The 25,782-nt window shown below is 37.3% G+C and overlaps 1 protein-coding gene across 1 annotated transcript in view; it reads left to right on the top strand.

Moving 5' to 3' along the window:
• Positions 1-3,013: 3,013 nt before the first annotated feature.
• The window catches only part of LOC106130774 (uncharacterized), a 40,445-nt gene continuing 17,676 nt past the window's right edge, over positions 3,014-25,782 (top strand). The window contains exons 1-2 of the mRNA XM_060952692.1: positions 3,014-3,189; positions 5,842-5,947. Coding sequence (XP_060808675.1) covers positions 5,890-5,947 — 58 coding nt within the window. The 5' untranslated portion in view covers positions 3,014-3,189; positions 5,842-5,889. The remainder of the gene's footprint in view (positions 3,190-5,841; positions 5,948-25,782) is intronic.

Here is a 25,782-nt window from a genome sequence, read left to right as displayed (position 1 = left end):
AGAAGAATCCCAAGTTTATTAGCCTATCCCTTAGTCCGCTTTTACGAGACCCATGAGGGAGAGATGGAGTGATCCTATTCTTTTATCTATTGGTTCCGGGAACCACACGGCACGTTTGTTTCTTTACATTTAAGGGTATATTCTAGAGTTTTTACCTTAAAACTTAAGATTCAATTCAATACAAAACATTTATTGCATACTAGTTGTCGCCCGCAACTCCGTTTGCGTGTTATTGGAAAAACTAAGGGTTATGTTATTTAATTTACTCAAATTTCCGTACAATTTACAGAGTAGCTGGTCCCTTTGGTTTCCACATCACATGATCCAGATCTTCCATATTTTTTTTTGCCAAAAGAAAATGTTCTTCAGGTTGAACAACTTTCGTCAAGACGTCTTTTCCATAATTCGAATGATTTAAGCTGATCTGTAATGGTACTGTTCTGCATCAGGTGTTCCTGACGCCATTTTGTCGCATGAAAATCATATCGATAAACACTTTCCCATCCCTAAACATCCTGCCTTCCGTTTACGTCACTATCGTTCTTGACCCGAACGATCTAACTGAATCTAATCTATATATGTAAAGCCATTTTATACCTTATTCCAAGCCGTTATGATCTAAATTTGCAAAGCATGGTCCCAAGTTCTTGAATTTGAAACCTGGTTATTTAGGTTAAAACTGAATCCTAGATTTTCAGGGTTGTATGAAGCTGCAGAGAATAGTGATACAGGAATTAAAGCCTCCGATTTGAACATTGTAACCGGTGATGACATAAAATCATAAAAGACGACTAAGGGATAGACTCAAAAAATTTTGATTCTTCTTGTTGGTGATAGGCTAGTAACCTATTACTATTTGAATCTCAATTCCTATATAAAGCCATACAACTGAACGTGACTTTTCAGTCTTTCAAAAACAGTTGACTCTGTCTACCCCGCAAGGTATATAGACGTGACTATTAAATATGTATGCTATGCATTCGAAACGCCTGATGAAAAATAAAAGTCAATAATATTCCTAGTAGTTTTTGCTCGTAGAACGTACAGACATGATCACGCCTCTTTGCTGGAATGGTAGACAGAGACTAGGGAATGGGACGCGTATAATCACGTTTATATCCCTTTCGGGGTGGACAGAGCCGGGAGTCTTGAAAGACTGATACGTCACGTTCTACTTTTTGGCTTGATGATAGAATTGAGATTCAAATATTAACAGGTAAGTACTTAGCCCATCGTCTAACAGAAGAATCCCAAGTTTATATGCCTATCCCTCAGTCGCGTTTTACGACATCCATGGGAAAGAGGCGGCCTGGTCCTATTCTTTTTCTTTATTAGTGCCGGGAACCACACGTCACAACTCTCTATACTACAACAGATACTAATGTCTTGAATTTAAAAAAAACTAGATTTTTTTTACATTGTTTTCTGTCTACCCAAAAATACACTGTCCAGACACTGTCCAGTCTATATTCCAGTTACAGTTCAGTCTGCGTGTATGTTTGTACGTGCCTCCGAAACCTGTCGCGGTCATTGACCCCCGAAAGTGGTTTGAGCACTTGCATCCAATTAATTATTGATTTTCTGTATCTATACTTACTTAATATTATAAAGCTGAAGAGTTTGTTTGTTTGAACGCGCTTATCTCAGGAACTGATGGATCGAATTGAAAAATTCTTTTTGCGTTGAATAGACCATTTATCGAGGAAGGCTTTAGGCTATATAACATCACGCTGCAACTACTAGGAGCGATGAAATAATGGAAAATGTGAAAAAAACGGGGAAAATTATTCATCCTTGAGGGCTTCAATGATGCCCAAAATAACTATTCCACGCGGACGAAGTTGCGGGCACAGCAGTGTATGATTACATACATATGGTCACGTCTATATTCCTTGTGGGGTAGACAGACACATGTAGACACATGTATGTACAAGTAATAAATTTGAGTGCGTTTGACCTCAATCTGCCTGATGGTAAGCGAGATGGGGTCTGAGAAAGTGCACGAATCCTAAGTTTAAGCCTATCCCTTAGTCACCCTTTACGACATCAATGGGAGAAAGAGAGCGGGAGTGGTCATATTCTTAAGTGGCGGGAACCACACGGCATTAAATTGAGCGCACTGAAGCGACTCCCGTCTGACCTCCGCAACCTTTGCAGGGGAACCTAACCCGTATTGGATAATTGTTAACACATCCAGTTGCCTAAAATAAGTGATTATGATATTAAGTAGTTAACTATCTACGAATAATGTCATGCAATACAGACCATTTAAGGGGTCAAAGTAGATGGAAAAGAGTACATTGAAATATGAACTCACGTGGATTTTATTAAGGTATATTTTCGCTTGTCTATTGTAGTGTAGTTAGGTTTCTTTTGTGGTGGATTGTGCAACCTTCGCAGGCTCTCACTACATATTTGTAAAGGCGTGGTTGTGAGTAATTTAAAAATTCAATAGCCTGCTTTATAAAATGCTACAAAAAGCCCACGAGTGCCGTGTGGTTCCCGGCATCAATTAAAAAAATAATAGGACCACTCCATGTCCATGTCGTAAAAGGCGACTAAGGGATAGGCTTATAAACTTGGGATTCTTCTTTTAGGCGATGGGCTAGCAACCCGTCACTATTTGAATCTCAATTCTATCATCAAACCAAGAAGCTGAACGTGCCTTATCAGTCTTTTCAATACTGTTGGCTCTGTCTACCCCGCAAGAGAGATAGACGTGAGTATGAGTATGTATGTATTATTCCTATCTTACTATTCAGTATAAGACAGTAGAAAAGTTGTAATTCAATGGAAAATATATTATAGCTTTATGTCAGACACACACTTTACTCCTTTCTTGATATTCGTTCCGTTCAGCGTAAATACTAGTTGTATTACTGCTTATCTAGGACAGGTCAGGGAGCAACCTAAATACACACACACCTTTTTTTCTTAAACCCAGCAAAAGCATCTGCGTGCACGCAGCCTAACCCGTCAACGCTTCAAGGCGTAAAGCCAGTCGCCGCAAAACCTCCGCGCGGTCCTAACGTGCGCTGTGTCAAAAAAAAAAGAAAAATAAATTATTTGAAAAAAGAAAATAGATTTCAAAAAGTTTGATGTAAGGAGTTCAGTGACAGTTGTTCCCGCGCGTTTTTCATTAATTTTACGTTTTTGAGGTTATGTCATTGAAACGCTAAGAATTTTGTGGTGAGTTTTTTTTTTTTTTCACTTGTTTTGGGTTTTTATCATCAGAAAGGCGAGGCGGAGACGGATCGTCGGTTTATTTTATTGAAAAAAAAGCGATTGTAGTATATGTATACTTATTGTTGCAACAACAAGATTGGTTATATTTTAAGTACTTATGACAACATAGTGCTTATTAGGCAGGTCGACAAGTTGTATAACTTAACTACCTTTTGTACGCTTTTTGCATTACCTAGCAGTTTTTTTTTTCTTGCGATAAGATGACCGTTCATTTATTCAAAAATAACATAAGAACACGTATGTATTTAATAATGATGATTTGATACTGGTCCAAAACATAGTTAATACTTTCACAGATAAAAAGAGAATAAAAGTCATATTTATGGATTTTCTCATATTTATTTGTTATTATTGAGTCTCAATATTTGAAATTATCCAATAAGCTGGTATTATCCGATTAAAAAATTATGTGGTCTAATGTTTCCGTATGTGTGGCGCTGTGCAACGAATTATAAAAACAATAAAAAAAAAGTCTTAAGCAAAGTAAATGCTTACATCATAAAATGACCTAACGCAGCTAGGTTTTTAATGTCAAGGTTGACAAAGGATAAATATGTAAGTGCTAACTCTGCCCGCGACTTCGTCCGCGTGGAATAGTTATTTTGGGCATCACTAAAGCCCTCAAGGATGAATAATTTTCCCGGTTTTTTTTTTACATTTTCCATTATTTCTTCGCTTCTTGTAGTTGATATTATATAGCCTAAAGCCTTCCTCGATAAATGGTCTATTCAACACGAAAATAATTTTTCAATTCGAACTCGTAGTTTCTGAGATTAGCGCGTTTAAACAAACAAAAAAACTCTACAGCTTTATAATATTAGTATAGATGTCCATACCGCCCCCGTACCTATGCACGCGCGACGCCGTTTTCATCGCGCGAAAAACTATCGCTGTTCCGTTTCAAGTCATAATAAAAAGCGTCACGTCTGCTGGTATAATAGTAAGAAAAAAATGTGTATGCCAATTGCTTCTTCAAATTCAAATCCAAAATTTTTATTCATTATTAAAGGGTACTTCATATCGCTTAATAATTTTCAAATCTTTTGGTTTCACAACATTGGGTGACGTCAAATAAATTAGTCCCTTGATTGTAATTTTACAATCTGTGTGAGAAGAGAAGAATCTTTAAAGTAATCAATTATGACATCTGTAATTTCTTGACCATAAATTGATTTTAGAATGCATTTTGAACTAAAATGCTATTAAGCCTTTTCCATGATATATTTTTGCAGTCTGCGCGAGAAGAAATAACGAATTGTGAAATTGACGTTGTTGAAGAAAATGCTGCAGTGCAGTTTTTTACCGCTCCTTTTGCACTGACGCTTCGGGAGCGGCAGTAAACTGAGTTTTATGTAATTAATTTGACGTCAACCAATGTTGTGAAACCAAAAGATATGACAATTATTAAGTGATATGAAGTACCTATCCTATAATAATGAATAAAATATTGAAATTTAAAAGATGTAGTTAAAGGAATAGAAAAGGATATGTTGAGATGGTTCGGTCATGTGGAGAGGATGAATGAAAACAGGTTGACTAAGCAGATATACATGGAGGGTGTGGAGGGAAAGGTCGGAGTGGGAAGACCTAGACGAACATATCTTGATCCAATTAAGGACGTCCTGGTAAAGGGTCAGGTCAAAAGTACCCGAAACCGCCGAGCTTGCATGAAGAGAGTTATGAATGTGGATGAAGCGAAGGAAATATGCAGAGATCGTGGCAAGTGGAATGAGGTTGTCTCTGCCTACCCCTCCGGGAAAGAGGCGTGATTTTATGTATGTATATTGAAATTTGAATTTATATTTATTTATTGATGAACAACGCGTCTGATCACCAACTTCCTATTGTAACAGTAAAAGTCTAATTAAATTTAATTATCAATCTTGAGTATTGAACCGCACGGTCGGTTGCGCGCGCGCCGATGCGTGATCCTACGGTACTATACACAGCGTACAGTTCAATTGTTTTCTAAATGGGTAACGTCGTGCCGTGTGGTTCCCGGCACCAATATAAAAAAGGATAGGACCACTACATCACTGGATATCGTAAAAGGCGAATAAGGTATTGATGAACTTGGAAATCTTCTCTTTGGCGATGGGCTAGCAATCGGTCACTATTTGAATCTCAATTGTATCATTAAGCCTGACAGATGAACGTGGCCTATGAGTCATTCAATTCTGCTGGCTCTTTTTACCCACAAGAGATACAGACGTGATAATATGTAAGTATGTATCGCTAACGTCAAACATTTAAATAACGTTTGAGGGAGCCTCAAAAGAGATTACTCAAAAGTTGAATACCCCAAAAAGTCTATATCCCTTGCGGGGTAGACAGAGCCAAACAGTCTTGAAAAGACTGATAGGCCACGTTCAGCTAATTGGCTTAATGATATAATTGAGATTCAAATATTGACAGGTTGCTATTTCATCGCCTAAAAAAGAATCCCAAGTTTGTAAGCCTATCCCATAGTCGCCTTTTACGACATCCATGGGAAGGAGATGGAGTGGTCTTATTCTTTTTTGTATTGGTGCCGAGAACCACACAGCACTAAACGTTAATATAATTTAAATTTGTATTTTTTTTTTTATTTCACAGGTACTGAACTGAGGTGATCAGTGATAAGTGAAAAGTGCGTTTTTCAAAATGGCGGCCATCAATTTCTTCCTTGTCCTATGTCTCGTGCACACGGCCTTTGGCAAAGGTGAGATCTTTCTTTGTGACTCTCAAAAAATTATGTTTCTCAACAATTTTATGGTGAATCTATACTAATATTATTAGGCTGAAGAGTTAGTTTGTTGTTTGAACGCGCTTATCTCAGGAACTACTTGTTCGAATTAAAAAAATATGTTTGTGTTGAATAGACCATTTATCGAGGAAGGCTTTATAACATCACACTGCAACTATAAGGAGCAAAGAAAAAACGGAATATGTGAAAAAAACGGGGAAAATAATTCATCCTTGAGGGCTTCAATGATGCCCAAAATAACTATTCCAGGCGGACGAAGTCGCGGGCACAGCTAGTTAAAAATACTGTGCTAGCCCCTGAGAAAAAGCAACAGAAACAAACATCAGAACTGAAGAAAGCTGTCGACAATAATAAAATTAAGGCACTAAAATGTATAAAAGCACAGATTTCCAAACCCAAACTAATTAGACTTTGTGTTACTCATTTGAAAGGAAAGTCGAGAATTCTTTAAACTATTCAAACGGCCATTACTAAAAACATTGTCTAACAACACACATATATTACCATAAACACATTATTATACATATTCAAAGACAAAAAAAATTGCGTTTTTGTTTTTTAATTTAATGGACAAAACACTCGGGCAGTAGGTCTGGCGTGCCTGAAATTTGGACCGTGAAAACTATTCGATTCGCTTGCATTATGCCGTTTATAGTCTGTGGTCAGGTGCTCCAGTTAGCATTGTCTATGCTAATTTAAAGAACATTAACAAGTGCTTCTTCATTATGTTGTTATTGTTTTAAACATATGTTTAGAGAATAATCTGTACTAATATTATAAAGCTGAAGAGTTTGTTTGTTTGAACGCGCTAATCTCTGGAACTACTGGTTCGAATTGAAAAAAATATTTTTGTGTTTAATAGACCATTTATCGAGGAAGGCTTTACCGAAGGCTTAACCGATGCTAAAGTGAGAGAAAACATCTATACTAATTTTATAAAGCTGAACTTTGTTTGTTTGTTTGAACACGCTAATCTCAGGAACTACTGGTTCGAATTGAAAAAATATTTTTGTGTTTAATAGACCATTTATCGAGGAAGGCTTTAGGTTATATAACATCACGCTGCAACGATAAGGAGCAAAGAAATAATGGAATATGTGAAAAAACACGGGGAACATTATTCATCCTTGAGGGCTTCAATAACTATTCCACTCCGACGAATCGCGGGCACAGCTAGTTTACAATATTAATTCAGAGCGTCTATCGTCGGATCGGTAAGATGCCTGGTCAAAACGTGGTTGCGGTGGTCAGATGGGAGTCGCTTCGTGTATAAACTTGACTCGCCCAATCCAGGATCCATGGTCAAGAGCTTACCCCGGGCTTCTGTCCAGAGTGGTGAGGATGCAATCAGAACTTTAGTCAGGAAGAAGAAGAATAATTCACAATATGTTATTTATTTATCTAATTTACCATCTTCGAGCCGAGTGGTTAAGATATCTGACTCAAAAAGGCCTACTCCCAAAATGCCCCAAGAATTGAATCTCAACGCTTTCACGTGGTCAAAGACGAGGGGTACTTCTACGTAAGACGATACAATTTATAATCTTCGAGAATTTATTCATTTCATAGGAAGATAAAATAATTAGCAGTTCTTGTTATTTTCCGGTCACATATTATATAGTTTAAGTACTTACCGAAGCACTATTGTGATCCTTTAAGACATATTTCCCTTATTTATCTTCGTTAATATACATATATACTCGTATATCTATCTGATATTTGTATGCCAATACAGTCATGACCTCTATTTTTAATAATGTTTCTACAATAGAATTCCCGCAACATTTTATCGATAATAACGGCCCTAAAACGCTTCCCTGTGGAACACTGAATTCGACAGATGAAAATTCACATAAAAATACCATCTTTTTTAGTAATAAAGACATACAAATAAAACGAAATGCGTAGAATTTAAATAGCATTGTATGATAATTTTATATTTAAACACAAAAACACGCAAAGTAGGTAAATTAAATCGCAGCTAGTTACAGTTAAATCTTAAAACTTTTCGCACATACGTAGTTAATGAGTCGCAAAAATATATTTTTAACAAAGGCTAATATAACGGTTCAATGCTTCTACTTTTCTACAACACCGATGTTAGAAAATAATTATTTTTATTTTCAAAATTGGATACAAGGTATCACTAATTGACGTCACATCACTTAAATCTATTTATAACTGCTACCGCTTCCAAAGTGCATGTGCAGAAGAAGCGGCGGAACAAACTACACTGCAGCCCTTTTTACAATGACGGGTAGAAAAGCAACTGGCCCATTTATCTTCACAGCCAGAACAGCACGGAAGCGACTAGATGACAGCAATTATCTTATAAAGAAAACACCGACTGATTAACAGCTGGGTCTAAATATTTGAAATTTAACATATAGGTTTTTTGTGTGGTGCCGTGTGGTTCCCGACACCGTTAAAAAAAATAACAGGAACACTCCTATATCTTACCCATGGATGTCGTAAAAGGCGACTAAGGGATATGGTTATAAACTTGGGATTCTTCTTTTAATCGATGGGCTAGCAACCTGTCACTATTTGAATCTCAATTCTATCTTAAAGCCAAATAGCTGAACGTTGCCTATCAATCTTTACGGGACTGTTGGCTCTGTCTACCCCATAAGGGATATAGACGTGACTATATGTATGTATATTTTTGTGTGAAATAGGGGTGCATTAGGAGAGTATTTAAAGAAATTCCTGTATACATTTATAACAATGACTTATTTAACAGTTCATTGGACCGACTAGACATACGAATGATACATACATATGGTCACGTCTTGTCGTCCCTTGCCGGGTAGACAGAGCCAACAGTCTTCAAAAGTCTGAATGGCCACGTTCAGCTATTAGGCTTAATGATAGAATCGAGATTCAAATAGTGACAGGTTGCTAGCCCATCGCCTAAAAAAGAATCCCAAGTTTATAAGCCTATCCCTTAGTCGCCTTTTATGACATCCATGGGAAAGAGGTGGAGTGGTCCTATTCTTTTTTGTGTTGGTGCGGCACACACAAAAAATATCTATATACAAAAATCTCTTTAACAATAAAATGTCTCAATTTTTTTGCATCTGCTCTTTATAACTGTATGTCGGTCAATGACGCGTGGTATGTGGGTGGAATAAAGATATACCTACCTACAATTAATTTGGTTTGAATCACTCGGTCCGTGAGTTTCATACATACATACATGGTCTATAATAGTCTATATCCCTTGCGGGGTAGACAGAGCCAACAGTCTTGAAAAGAGTGAATCCACGCTCAGCTATTTGGCTTAATGATAGAATTGAGATTCAAATAGTGATAGGTTGCTCGCCCATCGCCTAAAAAAGAATCCCAAGTTTGTAAGCCTATCCCTTAGTCGCTGACGCTTTGGAAGCGGCAGAAAACTTAGTTTTAATTAATTTACTCGACGTCAGCCAATGTTGTGAAACCAAAAGATATGACAATTATTAAGTGATAATGAAGTGTCTCATAATCATGAAAAAAGTTTTGAATTTTGAATATGATTAACTAGCTGTGCCCGCGACTTTGAAGCAAGCTTCTCACATATTATGAAGCTGAAGTGTTTGTTTGAAAGCGCTAATCTCAGGAACAACTGGTTCAAATTGAAAATTTTTTTGGATATAAATGTAGTGATATTAACAAGTAAATACATAAATACAATCACGTCTTTATCCCTTGCAGGGTAGACAGAGCTAACAGTCTTGAAAGACTGAGAGGCCACGTTCAGCTGTTTGTCTTGATGACAGAGCTTCGGGCGTACATAATATAACAAAAAAAGACATAGTTCTTTACATACATACCTACATATGATCACGTCTTTATCCCTTACGGGGTAGACAGAGCCAACAGTCTTGAAAAGACTGATAGGCCACGTTCAGCTGTTTGGCTTAATGATAGAATTGAGATTCAAATAGTGACAGGTTGCTTGCCCATCGCCTAAAAGAAGAATCCCAAGTTTATAAGCCTATCCCTTAGTCGCCTTTTACGACATCCATGGGAACGAGATGGAGTGGTCCTTTTCTTTTTTTTACTGGTGCCGGGAACCACACGGCATACATAGTTGTTTATTCTGTATAACTTGAAATTTATCCTACACTCATAAGGAGAAGTGTGGGATGCGTGTGGGTACACAATGAATCACATCTTAATAATAAAATTGTGCAATTTTAAACTCTTGTCACTTGTGTTAAGAGTCAGGTATTATCTTTTAAAGGTGCAATTATAAGTTTGTCAGAGGTTATACCTACGTTCGTAAAGGTCGTTTGCATGTGTGGGAGACTATGATTAATATGTGTTGAAATTTATAAAAGTTTAACGTAACATGCCGTGCGGTTTGCGGCACACCACTCAATATACCTTGCGGGGTAGACAGAGGCAACAGTCTTGAAGAAACTGAATGGCCACGTTCAGCTAAGAATTGAGATTCAAATAGTGACAGGTTGCTAGCCCATCGCCTAAAAAAGAATCCCAAGTTTGTAAGCCTATCCCTTAGTCGCCTGTTACGACATCCATGGGAAAGAGATGGAGTGGTCCTATTCTTTTTTGTATTGGTGCCGGGAACCACACGGCACTTCGTATCAGCATCCACGGTCGTTCCCATGGATGCTGTAAAAGGCGACTAAAGGATAGGCTTAAACACTTAGTATTCCTTTTGTAGACGATCTGTCACTATTTGAATCTCAATTCCATCATTAAGCCATTCAGCTTTACGTGGCCTTTCATTCTTTTCAAGACTGTTGGATTTTGGACAAGGGATATAGACCTGATAATATATATGTATGTATGTATACTTGTAGCGGGAGCGTTGATATAGGCTCGACCGCCACCAAAGGAAGGATCTTCCGCCAGGCTGGTGTGACGCCTGGGGAGCCGCGCGACAGACGATGTTGTGTCGGAGGTTGTAGTATATATGCTCCAATCCGTGAAATCTTTGCTTGCGCGATTTAGACTATTCACTGTTCTTGACTGAAAGCGTGGCGTAGAAATGTCGCCGCGCACTATAATAAAATTTCCCGAATTCCCGCGAGAACAGCTGATCAAAGCAGACAAACAGACAGACTTTCGCATTTATAATCTATACTAATAGTATAAATCTGAAGAGTTAGTTTGTTTATTTGTTTGTACACGCTAATCTCAGGCACTACTGGTTCAAATTGTAAAATTCTTTTTGCGTTAAATAGACCATTTATCGAGAAAGGCTTTAGGCTGTATAACATCACGCTGCAACTATAAGGAGTAAATAAATAATGGAATATGTGACAAAAATCAATGAAAATTATTTATCATTGAGGGCTTCAATGATGCCCAAATAACTATTCCACGCGGACCAAGTTGCGGGCACAGCTAGTTTTACATACATTTATCTGTTTTAAGTTGATTTTCTCGATTTCCTTTCCAAGGTAGTAACGAATACAACTCATGTTAACAAAGTACATTAACCTTCCTTTACAAACAACGTATTTTATTCCTCAGACTGTGATGGATGGCCACGCGTTTATACTTCACATACATACAAATGATCACGTCTTTATCCCTGAAGGGGCAGACAGAGCCAACAGTCTTGAAAAGACTGAAAGGCCACGTTCAGCTGTTTGGCTTAATGATAGAATTGAGATTCAAATAGTGACGGGTTGCTAGCCCATCGCCTAAAAGAAGAATCTCAAGTTTATAAGCCTATCCCTTAGTCGCATTTTACGACATCCATGGGAACGAGATGGAATGGTCCTATTCTTTTTTTTATTGGTGCCGGGAACCACACGCCACACTACACTACACTTCACATATGTAAATAAACCTATGTACAGTTCTAAAACATTCTTAATACTATGTGACCTAGGCAGGCCCTAGGAATGGGGTCCTAAATGTAGGCTATGAAGCTGGATTTTTAAATGGGGTATATCACTAATCCTTACTTAATATACATACATATAATCACGTCTTTATCCCTTGCGGGGTAGACAGAGCCGAGATTCTTTAAAAGACTGTAACGCCACGTTTAGCTGTATAGCTTAATGACGGAATTGAAAGTGCCAGGAACCTCACGACACTTTAGAATACTAATCAGTCATTCAGTCATATGATCACGTCTATATCTCTTGCGGGGTAAACAGAGCCGACAGTCTTGATAACACTGATACTCGTTCAGCTGTTCATAATTATTATTATTGTCGACATTTTATATATTTTTTTTTTACTTTCCTCGTGACTTTGGGTTATACGTGCCACGTACGGTGCCGTGTGGTTCCCAGCACCAATACAAAAACAGAACAGGACCACTCTATCTCTTTCCCATGGATGTCGTAAAAGGCGACTAACCAGACGAAACCCAGTGTCTACCTATCCCTCTGGGAAAGAGGCGTGAAGACGTGGGAAGAAGAGAAATATGACATTGGCTTACAATAACACCCTTTTTACTCCCGGTTGCACCCTCACCACTCTGGAGAGGAGCCCGGGGTACGCCTTTGACCATGGATCCTGGATTGGGTGAGTCAGGTTTGTACACGAAACAACTCCCATCTGACCTCCGCAACCTTTGCAGGTAAACCTAATTCCGTATTGGATCCATGGTTACACATCCAGTTGCCTGAATGTGCAGGTTTCCTCACGATGTTTTCTCTCACACATAATTCCTTACAATAACACCCTCTTTTTGCCTAATTGAGTTAAGTGCGTTCTCACAGTTTTGTTCCTAGGAAAGTCCGCATAATAGATTAATTTCATACGCCGTGACCACGCTTGCGCATGCGCATACATACATCAATTTATATTAGTTCTAACAAGCTTGTGAAACTAGACTTTGTGAAAGACTCCGCCCCTGTGGGAATTTTGGGAATTTCTTATACTATTCGCTACCAGACCAGAATGAAAGCTTGATGGCTACGTCTTTTCCCTTTATCGCCTTTTACAACATCCTTAGGAAAGCGATTGAGTGGTCCTATTCTAAACCGCCGGGAACTACACGGCATTACAGTAAAATATTGTACTCGTTAATAGACACAATAATAAATATCTTTTTTTTTGTAAATTACCCACACAATATACCGAAGCGCACGAGGCATAGATTAATGACTTTGATTAATGAGCACCATAGATTAGTGTTATCTATACCATAGATGTAAAACGTCCAGAGGATTTGCGTAACACACTCGTTTTGAGTATACTAGGTACTATAGTAGGCTACCCTCCTTCTAGATACATTTGAAATCATCTACTTACATTGCTGCTCCGCCGACGTACTGAAAAGTAATATACAGGGTGTTCACACACATGTGTGGGGACATCGGTTCAGTAGTTTTGACGTGAAAGACGGATAAACAATCACAAATTTAAATTTAAAATGTTTATTCAATATTAATGGGACATTTTGAGCATGTAATGAATTGACATTTTTGTTTTGGTTTTACATCATTGGTTGACGTCGAATAAAATACTTGAAACTAAGTGTCGCTTCCAAAGCGTCGGTGCAGTAGAAGCGGTAACAAACTGCACCGCAGCATTTTCTTCTAAAACGTCATCTTCACAATAATCCAAACTTAGAATTAGAAATGAAAATGTGGACGTTAGACTTAACTATTTGATAAATGAATGAACACACTTTCACATACAAAATTATTTCTTTCACATACAAAATAATTAGTATGGATATATTAGACTTAGCTCGTAGTTCCGCCGTTTTTCCTACATTCCTAGGATAAGTCTACTAACTAATATTTTTTATACAGCCGTAAAAGCTCGCTATAATTATAATATTTGTACGGATGGCTACACCCGACGTGGTTATCATGAAAATCTCTTAAGAACCAAATTCACGCAGACAAAGAAGTGAGCAACTATTTAGTACTGAGGCTTTTAAATTTATTTTTACGCGACGACGCCACAAATTAGCTCGCAAAGGAAATAACCGTCGTGCTTTCTAAGCTAAAGACGTGGTTCTGCTTTAATTACAATGGTGAACAATAACTAAAATTCTTCGAATCTTGCGCATGCTAAATAAATAGGGAGGCGCGTTGAATACCTCGAATTTTTATCGATAAATCGGAGTTTATTAGACGCTCGCTACTTTGTAAGAGCCGGGGTATTTCATTGATCTAAGGTCAATGTTCTTTTGATACGATCGTTTTTATCGTTTTTACCTTTTTTTGTTTAAGTTATCGGCGTGTGGGTAAATATACTTTCTCAATGTGCCGTGGGCCAGTTGTCTAGACAGTTAACTGTTGGTCGGGAGGTAAGCAGGTTAAATCTTGCAAAAAAAATATACATACCAATTTGTCAGTTCCAGTTTGAAGAAGATGATTCGGACTTGCGTAGGGTTGTCAGGCGTTCTGTGCTACCGGAAACATCCTGAATGAAATGATTTTTTTAATTGGCTTGCGCCTTGGGTGTATCTATATGTATAAGTATTAAGTATTTATTATAAAATATAGTATCGTTAAGTTTCTCGTAACACAAGTCTCGAACTTACTTCGAAGCTAACTCAACCTGTGTTATTTGTCTCGTATTTATTTTATTTGCAGATGAAAGTATCCTTTAATCATCCGCGACTTAGCTACTCTTTATCGAACGAGAAGCAATATAATCTTTTAATAGAATAGTATCAAAATTATATAGAATCAAAATGGGATACAAGCTATCACTTATTGACGTCACATCACTTATATCTATCTTATTATATCTACTACCGCTTCCAAAACGCATATTGGAGAAGAAGCGGCGGAAACAACTACACTGCAGTATTTACACCGGACGTCAATTCACAAATATGTATAAATCTGTCAAATCTTAATCGTGTAATGCACATTGTCTACATTTAAAAACGTGAATGAGTATAAAACTAATAAATAAATATTTCAAAACCCACTCCAAGTCAACAATGGCAAATCATTCAGGGATATTGAACTGTCATCTGTCATCAGTGTCAATATAAATAAACACATTTTATGTATTCCTTACGTCCATTGGAAGGCAGAACATTTTTTGCAATGAATTACTTGCTACATACATTATTCATATAGGGAAAATCGTTATTGTTATAGACTGGCTTGTTTGAATTAATGTTTATGAATGGCCTGAAGCTACTTACCTTGACATTCAACATACATACATATATACATATGGTCACGTCTATAGCCCTTGCGGGGTAGACAGAGCCAACAGTCTTGAAAAGACTGAATGGCCACGTTCAGCTATTTGGCTTAATGATGGAATTAGGATTCAAACAGTGACAGGTTGCAAAACCATCGCCTAAAAAAAATCCCAAGTTTGTAAGCCTATCCCTTAGTCGCCTTTTACGACATCCATGGGAAAGAGATGGAATGGTCCTATTATTTTTTGTATTGGTGTCGGGAACATAGTGTAAATTGAACAGAATAAAAAATATTCCAAATTTTTACTTATAGCAGTAGATAAATACTAGACTAGACAAAAATTATCATCACTGATGGTACCTACCTCTTTAAATTGTTTTATTGAAATGTGATTTATAGTCCCGGAGTTTGAAATACGTAAATATACTCTTTAAAATAGCTAGTATGAATTATGGATGAGTATGAATAAAATAACACTAACAAAAATCCAAAAAAATACATACAAAAGTAATGCTCAGATACGAAAATGTTACTTAATCGTTATAATAAATTGTTTCCTCCGCGTTGCAAATTGCATAAGTTTAGAAACTTTTATCTACAATGTTCCCAAACGACACTTCACAAATTACTTCCAGTACTGCACAAGCTTACAAAGTAAGAAATACACACGGCATCTATTCACAGCGTTATAAAATGATAAATGAAGAAAATAAAAGTTAAAATTCGATCGACAGCAACAACAGTGGCCAGATAGTAATAAGAAGTACTTGTTACAAATAACAGGTATCATCAACATGTCATCGAGTACCGATACGCCAAGTCGATATCGATTTCAGATAAAACACGACGTAGACAACACTACTCATGGACACGGCGGGAAAAAAGTAAAACTGACAGCGTTTTAAAAATAGAACGCTCCAGTCGCGCTCCCGCGCTTTCTTTTTTTTCCGGCGACATTAATATTTTTCCAACCGGCCAGTGCTTTCGTAAGGCTGTTCACATACTTTTTTTTGCGTTTCATTGTGGAAGGCGTTGGTAATTTGTATGTAATGTGAGAAAGGAATTACAATTGCTAATATTATTTTTAAAAAGGCATTATCGCCATCCAGTTGCTATTTAAATTGATTCAATGTTTATATGCATGACTTGTAAAGACTTATTTATCACTTATCGGGCTTGGTTGGTTGGTATTAGGTTAGGTAAGGTATACACATACGCCATACTCTTTAAAAGTATTTAAAGTTAGCTACGTATGTTATAAATTACGTAATATTTTAACCACATCATTAAACAACAAACGTTACCGCGGAGAACGAAGAATTGATAAAGTTTTTGTATTGCAACAGCTCAAGAATTTAAGGTAATTAGTGGCAACACTGCAGGTATTATTTGCGTGAAGTGTGCAGCTGTTGGACTGAAAAGAATTCCGTATAGGTCTTAATATCAATATAAAATGTAGTTTCGCTCCCGTGGGAATTAATATTACTTTTTGTTTTATTCCATTTTGTAACCTGTATAGTGTACCAAATTTCATCAAAATCTATTCAATAGATTTTGCATGAAAGAGAAACAAACATACATACATCCATCCTTGTAAATTCGGTGATGATTCGGCTCGACCGCCACCAAAGGGAAGATCTTCCGCCAGGCTGGTGTGACGCCTGGGGAACCGCGCGACAGACGATGTTGTGTCGGAGGTTGTAAAAATGCTCCAATCTGTGATATCTTCGCTTGCGCGATTTAGACTTTTTCACTGTGACGTCGCTTCTTGTTGCGTTGAATTGCCGCCACAGTCCTCATGAACTTTTGCATTGATAATATTAGTAAAATAGAAAAAAGAATAGAATCCATCCATCTCTTTCCCGTGGATATCGTAAAAGACAACTAAGGGATAGGCTTATAAACTTGAGATTCTTCGTTTAAGCGGTAGGTTGGTAACATGACACTATTTGAATCTCAATTCTATCTTTACTTAAGCCATTGGCTCTGTCTACCCCGCAAGGGATATAGACGTGGTTATATGTTATAAAGGTGTTATAGGCTTTGTATGTACCACGGGTAAATCCGTGGCTGTGACAAAAAAGTAAGGATAAATGTTTTCTTTTTTTATTCAGTATTAACATGATAAAGCCTAAATCCTACGTTTCGTTATAAGCAGTGAGGAACCCTATGACTTGTCGGCATAATTCGAAAATAATTACACCTTACATGTTTTTGAGATCCGACGTGTAATTACAAAGAGTGTACGTGTAAAAATGTACCTTTTTAACATACATACATATGGTCACGTCTATATCCCTTGCGGGGTAGACAGAGCCAACAGTCTTGAAAAGACTGAATGGCCACGTTCAGCTATTTGGCTTAATGATATCATTGAGATTCCTTTTTAACCGACTGTTAGAAAGAGTGTCGTGTGGTTTACGGCACTTCAGAATAGGTTGGGACCACTACATCTCTCTGTCATAGATAGGTATCATATCAAATCATTGTGAAACCAAGAGATGTGACAATTATTTTGTGATGTTCGAAATATCCCATAATAAATAAAAAAAAAAATGATTATTTTCTGTCTTCGCCAATTATTTATTTTTTAATATATTTTTTTATAAACGCAACACTACATACACGCACTCTTTCACGCACGCACTCAATCCTATTCCTGTCCCACTCTCACTCCTTTCACAAATGTCAAAATAATTTAAAAGAAAACGTTCTAATTCGTCTCTCCGCGCGCATCTGCATCGCTCTCTGCGTCGGTTGTGAATATTCGCAAAATTCATCAAAGACGCTAAAACTTTATTAACTACGCACCCCGGGGTTAATTTGTGAAGTGCAGTGATTTGTGTTTCCCAAAAACTACCCTTTGGATCGTGGAAGATACCGGCGCTGGACGAGAGCTCGAGTTACGGATCAAAGGTACTCCTTGTCCATATCCTTCCGCGAGACCATTTTCTTTTTTGTCAGGCTATGCCTTAGTACCTAGGCATAGCCTGACTAAATAGGAGATGGGCTAATAACCTGTCACTATTTGAATCCCAATTACATCATTAAGCCCTACAGCTGAACATGGCTTTCAGTCTTTTTGAGACTGTTGACACTGTTTACCCCGTAAGGGATAAAAACGTGATTAGGTACTATAATATGTATCTATTTTTCTTCGAAATAAGCTTTTTCGAAATACTTACTTTAATTAATGAAAAAAATGGCTAAGTGGCCTTACATATATGCGAATGTTATAAATATATTCTATAGAGGCCGCCCGCGACTTCGACCGCGTGGAATCAATCCCGCGGGAACTCCGGGATAAAAACCCTGTATGTTATTCTGGGTCTTCAGCTACCTACATACCAAATTTCATCGTAATCGGTTCAGTAGTTTTTGCGTGATAGAGTAACAAACATCCATACTGACATACTCATGAACTTTCGCATTTATAATATTAGTAGGAGTACTTCACAAACATAATTGGCTGATATCGCCCGTTCAGTCCACATTTGTAATCCTGTAATAAATTACAATTATCTGTTACATTTTAATCGGGTTAAAACTGGTAAGATTTATAGCAAAATGAGGATTTTTTATTTTTTGTTTTGCGTTATTTATTATTTTATATATGTATAGGTATACCTATTACATGTCCCGGCAAACGTCTTTTTATAATTAAATTTAATAAATTTTAAGTAATTTCTAGTTTAAAAAAAATATTAAGGGTGGACAAGTCTTATCACTAAGGGGTTTGAAAACGCGTTTTACATAACATACATACATACATATAATCACGTCTATATTGTTTGCGGGCTAGTCAGAGCCAACAGTCTTGAAAAGACTGATAAGCCACGTTCAGCCGTGTAGCTTAATCTTAGAATTGAGATACAATTTTTTTTTTTACTAATGGCAGGTTGCTAGAACATTACATATAGGTACCTATACACACACACTATATGCCGTGTGGTCCCCGGCACCATTACAAAAAAGAATAGGACCACTCCATCTCTTTCCCATGAATGTCGTAAAAGGCGACTAAGGGATAGGCTTACAAACTTAAGATTCTTTTTTTAGGCGATGAGCTAGCAACCTGTCACTATTCGAATCTCTCTATCTTAAAGCCAAATAGCTGGACATCTGGCCTATCAGTCCGCTCAGGACTGTTGGCTCTGTCTACCCCGCAAGGGATATAGACGTGATTATATGTATGTATGTATGTACCTATACACCTATTTATTAATTACTTACTAGCACAAAGCACTGAACCAGCGTTCCCCGCTCTGTGACCCCATCAAAGAATGCGTTCTAAACACGATCTCTGTTAAAGATATCGAGTATGGGAACTTCTTTATTATACAAAATTATAGTATTAAAATGTAATCTAGTTTGTAGCCGATACACATCTGTCATTGTTTCGACATGTCAGTACCTAATTGTGTGAACAGAAAGAAAATGGCGGAAATTTATTGTGTTAGAAGCGAGCGAGTTGATAATAAACTTTTCAAAGTAATCTTCACTAATATTATAAAGCTGAAGAGTTTGTTTGTTTGTTTGAACACGCTAATCTCAGGAACTACTGGTTCGGATTAAAAAAATATTTTGTGTTGAATAGACCATTAATCGAGGAAGGCTTTAGGCTATATAACATCACGCTGCAACTATTAGGAGCGAAAAAATAATGGAGAATGTGGGAAAAAACGGGGGAAATTATTCATCCTTGTGGGCTTCAATGATGCCCAAAATAACTATTCCACTCGGACGAAGTCGCGGGCACAGCTAGTATATGATATGTAGCGATAAAACAAGGATAAAAGTCTTGTTTATAGGACATAAAAACATAATATAAACTCTAGTAATAACGCAATTGTCTAGACATCTCTATTTTCAGTCATAAAAATAAGGAGAACACAGAAATATTAGATTCTATTTTATACATACATACCTAAAAACACGCCTCTTTCCCGGAGGGGTAGGCAGAGACTACCTCTTTCCACTTGCCACGATCTCTGCATACTTCCTTCGCTTCATCCACATTCCTCTCTTCATGCAAGCTCGGCGGTTTCGGGTACTTTTGACCTGACCCTTTACCAGGACGTCCTTAATTTGATCAAGATACGTTCGTCTAGGTCTTCCCACTCCGACCTTTCCCTCCACACTCTCCATGTATATCTGCTTAGTCAACCTGTTTTCACTCATCCTCTCCACATGACCAAACCATCTCAACATACCCTTTCTATTTTATATGAAACGGTTTCTTTCTCTCGGCTTATTTAAATCTCTATCAAGGGGAAAGGCTAGTAAAGTTGGGATTCTTCTTATAGGCGATGGGCTACCAACCTGTCACTATTTGAATATAAATTCCATCATATGTCGTATAGTTCCTGACACCAATAGAAAAAAGACCACTCCATCTCTTTCCCATGGATATCGTAAAAGGCGACTAAGAGATATAACCTTATAAACTTGGTATTCTCCTTTCAGGCGATGGGCTAGCAACCCGTCACTATTTGAATCTCAATTCTATCATTAAGCCCAACAGCTGAACCTATCAGTCTTGCAAGGCCTCTGGCTCTGTCTATTCCGCAAGGGATGTAGGTGTAATTATATGAATGAATCGGTATCTATAAGATATTCTTCTGTGATATTGATATTTATGGTAAAGGTAAAAGTTGCCGGGACATATGCGGTTAACACAGAGACACATATACAACCGGACCCTATGACCGCAACTGAGAATATTGCTGTTAAGACCTCGCTACACCAAAAGCTATACTATAATACAGTTCATCAGTCGTAGCTACAGATTTAATTACATACATAAATACATACGGTCACGTCTATATCCCTTGCGGGGTAGACAGGTCCAATAGTCTTGAAAAGACTGAATGGCCACGTTCAGCTATTTGGCTTAATGATAGAATTGAGATTCAAATAGTGACAGGTTGCTAGCCCATCGCCTAAAAAAGAATACCAAGTTTGTAAGCCGATCTCTTAGTCGCCTTTAAATGAAGATTAAATTTTATTTATTTAATCTTTATTTTACAAAATACAAATGTATAGCACAATTGGCGGACTTAATGCTAGAAGTTATTATCTGCCAGTCAACCATTGGGTCTGACAGATTTTTGTTTATAGATAGATAGATAGTGATATAGATATTTGCTGTGTTTGTTTGTTTTTTAACATCCAACATTTGCTGAGATATTTATTATACGAGTAGCAATACCTGTTTTTGCTTAAAATGCACCTACACACATAACCAAGTCCAATGTATATACTAAGCAACTGTCATCTGACTTCCTCAACCTTTGCAGAGGAACCTAACTCGATTGGATCATGGTTACACATCCAATCGTCTGAATGTGCAGGTCTCCTCCTGATTTTTAAACATTCGTAATTAGCCTATATGTATGTATTCTGTTATAATCGGAATAACATACCTACATACATACATAAAATCACGCCTCTTTCCCGGAGTAAAAAGGGTAGGCAGAGACTACCTCTTTCCACTTGCCACGATCTCTGCATACTTCCTTCGTTTCATCCACATAATATAATCGGAATTAATTAATCTTTTTCTACTTTTCATTACATATTTGTGTATATCTTCTCAAACATAGCTTCGCCAATCTTTCACTACGAAACATACCTTATACCGGCATACGACAATTTGCATTTAAACTAGCTGAGGGCTGCGGCATTATGGGCAACTAGTTTCTGCCTGTGGTTTCACTCATACCTGGTTTATTTTTAAATGAGGTTTTGAATTCCAGTGTATTGAGGTGAATGCGTACAGCGTGGATGTATGTATATATATACAAACATACATATGAGTGCCGTGTGGTCCCCGACACCAATAAAAAAAGAATAGGACCACTCCACCTCTTTACCATGGATGTCGTAAAAGGCGACTAAGGGATAGGCTTATGAAATTGCGAACCTTTTTTTAGGCGATGGGCTAGCAACCTGTTACTATTTGGATCTCAATTCCATCATTAACCCGAGCAGCTGAACGTGGCCCTTCAGTCTTTTCGGGACTATTGGCTCTGTCTACCCCGTAAGGAATATAGACGTGACTATATGTATGTATGTATGTATATACAAACATACATATGATCACATCTTTATACATCCCGGGGTGCATAGAGCACAGTCTTGAAATGACTAAGGGAAAGGCTTGAAATAACTTGGGATTCTTCTTGTTAATATTGCTCATTTCATCATCTTTATCATAGTATATGTATGTATTTAATATATGTATGCCGTCTGGTTTTCGGCACCGATAAAATAAAGAATAGAACCACTCCATCTCTTTTCCATGGATGTCGTAAAAGTCAGTTTAGGATAGGCTTGTATACTTGGGATTCTTCTTTTAGGCGATGGGCTAGCAACCTGTCACTATTTGAATTTTAATTCTATCATTAAGCCTGAACGTGGCCATTCAGTCTTTTCAAGACTGTTGGCTATGTCTACCCCTCAAGGCATATAGACGTGACTATATGTATTATGTTGTATAGGATTACAGAAACAATTGCTACTCAAATCATCATACATCACATTATTTCAATGACTTCGTGATATCCCAAGGCTTCGTATTTACAAACTGGTCTAGGATAACGGAGGTCATATGAGGTCAATGGACGTTGTTCATATTCACGTCTTCATCCCTCACGGGGTAAACAGAGCCACCAGTCTTGAAGACAGATACAAATTGGTCTAGGATAACGGAGGTCATAAGAGATTAATGGACGTTGTATATATTCACGTCTTTATCCCTAACGGGGTAAACAAAGTTAACAATCTCGAAGACTTGAAGGCCACGTTTAGCTTTCTTTTATGTTTTTACTTAAGAGACAATATGTATGTTAAACATACATACTTATTACCTACATTAGCAACCTGTCACTATTTGAATTTCAATTCTGTCATTGAGCCAAACAGCTGAATGTGGCCTATCAGTTCCAAGACTGTTGGCTATGTCTTCCCCGCAAGGGCTATAGACGTGATTATAAGTATGTACATACATACAATAATCACGTCTATATATCCCTCACGGGGTAGACAGAGCCAGCAATAAAGTAGAAGTAATGTTTGGTGTAATGATGGTATTGAGATTCAAATAGTTACAGGTTGCTAGTCCATTGCTTAAAATAATCCCAAGTTAATAAGCTTTTCCCTTGTTTAAAAATATTTAAAAAGAAATTACACTTTTCATAAAAATAATCATAATAATTTGTTCCTTGAATATGGTTACAATATAGGTCTTTAATATTTACCTTATCTTTAAATTAAAAATAACCAGTATTCCAATAATATCTTGAGAAAAACGGCTTCATAACACTAGCCCAGTGGCGAGACGTTGAAAGGATAAAATAGTGTGGGGTATGTAAAACTATTTTATCGATAAATCAAAACTACCAAATAAACTTGGGACTCTTCTTGTAAGCGATGGGCTAGCAACCTGTCACTATTTGAATCTCAATTCTATCATTAAGCTGTACAGCCAAACGTGGCTTTCAGTCTCTGCGAGTTACTGTTGGCTCTGTCTGCTTTGTAAGAGATAAAGACGTGATACTGACAATATGTATTTATTATATAACCTAGCACATTTACGCCCTAATTCTTATGATAACCAAAGCTTATGACCGGGATAAGATCATCTTGCATCTATCATAGGTACTTACTTGCAAATAATTAATTTTTTATTCATTTTTATGAAACATTTCGAACGTAACTTATAAATTGTCATATCTTTTGGTTGACGTCAAAGAAATTACTTTAAACTAAGTTTATTGTCGCTTCAAACGTCAGTGCAGAAGAAGCGATAACAAACTGCACTGCAGCATTTTGTCCGCCAATCTTTGCTATACATTATTAATTGCACATAATATGTGCAATAATACAAGAAGTATAAATAAATAAATAAAAATTGTGGTTTTGGCACAAAATAGTATTATCTGGGAACGAACCGTAAAATTAAGTTTTTTTTTATTATTTTATACACTTTAATAGAAAATAGATAGTAAGTATTATTTTGTCTAACATTTTTTAGTTCATGATCGTCATAAAATATTTTTTTTTTGTTTTCATGACAATTTCTAAAACATTATAAAACTGGTAATCGATATCGATTAAGTCTGCACCCCATGTCCCCAACACTACTCCCTCGTTGTGGCGATGCTTTTTCTCGATAAAAAAACGGGTCGTGAAATAAATATCACGGACAGGTTCTAACTAGGCTAGTTGTGCATCCTTTTTATAACTTTCCGGTTATTTTTTACTATAACTGCAACTTGTCCGCTAATAAGACTATACATACGGCACTATACTAGGCAGTATAGTGCCGTATGGTTCCGGGCACCAATAGAAAGAGGACCCTACTCCATCTCTTACTATGGATGTCGTAAAAAGCGGCTGAGGTATAGGCGAACTGGGGATTCTCCTTTTAGGCGATAGGCTAGCAACCTGTCACTGTTTGAATATCAATTCTATCATTAAGCCAAACAGCTGATTGGCCTTCCAGTCTTTTCAAGACCGTTTGCTATAGACATAGCAAACGGTCTTGAAAAGACTGGAAGACTCCCCGCAGGGGATAAAGATGTGACCAAGTGTTTGTGCAAAACTTAAACATTTTTCAATAACATGTGCCGTGTGGTTCCCGGCACCAGTACAAAAAAAAATGGACCACTCCATCTCTTTCCTATGGATGCCGTAAAAGGCGATTAAGGGATAGGCTTACAAACTTGGGATTTTTTTTTTACGCGATGGGCTAGCAACCTGTCACTATTTGAATCTCAATTCTGTCATTAAACCAAACAGCTGAACGTGGCCTATCAGTCTTTCAAGTCTGGTGGCTCCGTCTACCCCACAAGGGATATACGAGTACACGTGACCATATGTATGTATGTATGTATGTACTTAAGTTGTTTGTACGGATGTCAACTGGAGTCTTGTAACCATTAACTCTGTCTTTGCCGCAAAAAATAAAGACGTGACCAACTGTTTGTGCAAAATTTAAACATTTCTCAATAACATATTGATTCCCACAACCCACAATAATGATGTATTCAAGTCACGATGGCGTCGCGCCGGACGCGGCGGCCTATTTGACTGTTTAAGGCGTCCGTTTTGCAAGTCTGTCTGTTTGTTTGTACGTCATTGGATGTTTAGCGGCAACGATCATTGGGGCTCAAACACATATACAATCACCTTACGGGATAGACAGAGCCGGTAGTTTTGACTAAGGCCTGTGCAGCTGTAGGTAGTTTATTTATTACTAGCTGAAACTGGCCACTTAGAAAAAAATTAAAACCAAAATAGAATGTAAAGTCAGATATTGTTTGAAAAATTGACGCTATTTTTTGTAAACGGTTGTTCGTTTTCCAAATAAATAAATTTAAGAATAATAATGAGTTCATTGTAGTGCATGCCGCCATGCCATTATTATTTAATACTAGAGGCCGCCCGCGACTTCGTCCGCATGGAAATCCTATCGAAATCGCGGGAACTCCGGGATAAAAAGCCTATATGTTATTCTGGGTCTTCAGCTACCTACATACATACCAAATTTCATCGTAATCGGTTCAGTAGTTTTTGCGTGAAAGAGTAACAAACAAAGATGGTTCCAACAAAACAAAAAGTTAAAACCATCGCATTGTCTACAATTCAGTAAAAAAAAAAAAACAAGAAAGTTGATATAAAAACCAT

The sequence above is a fragment of the Amyelois transitella genome, chromosome 29 (genome assembly GCF_032362555.1).
Source record: "Amyelois transitella isolate CPQ chromosome 29, ilAmyTran1.1, whole genome shotgun sequence".
Lineage (NCBI taxonomy): Eukaryota > Metazoa > Arthropoda > Insecta > Lepidoptera > Pyralidae > Amyelois > Amyelois transitella.
This window is presented reverse-complemented; position numbering and strand designations above follow the sequence as displayed.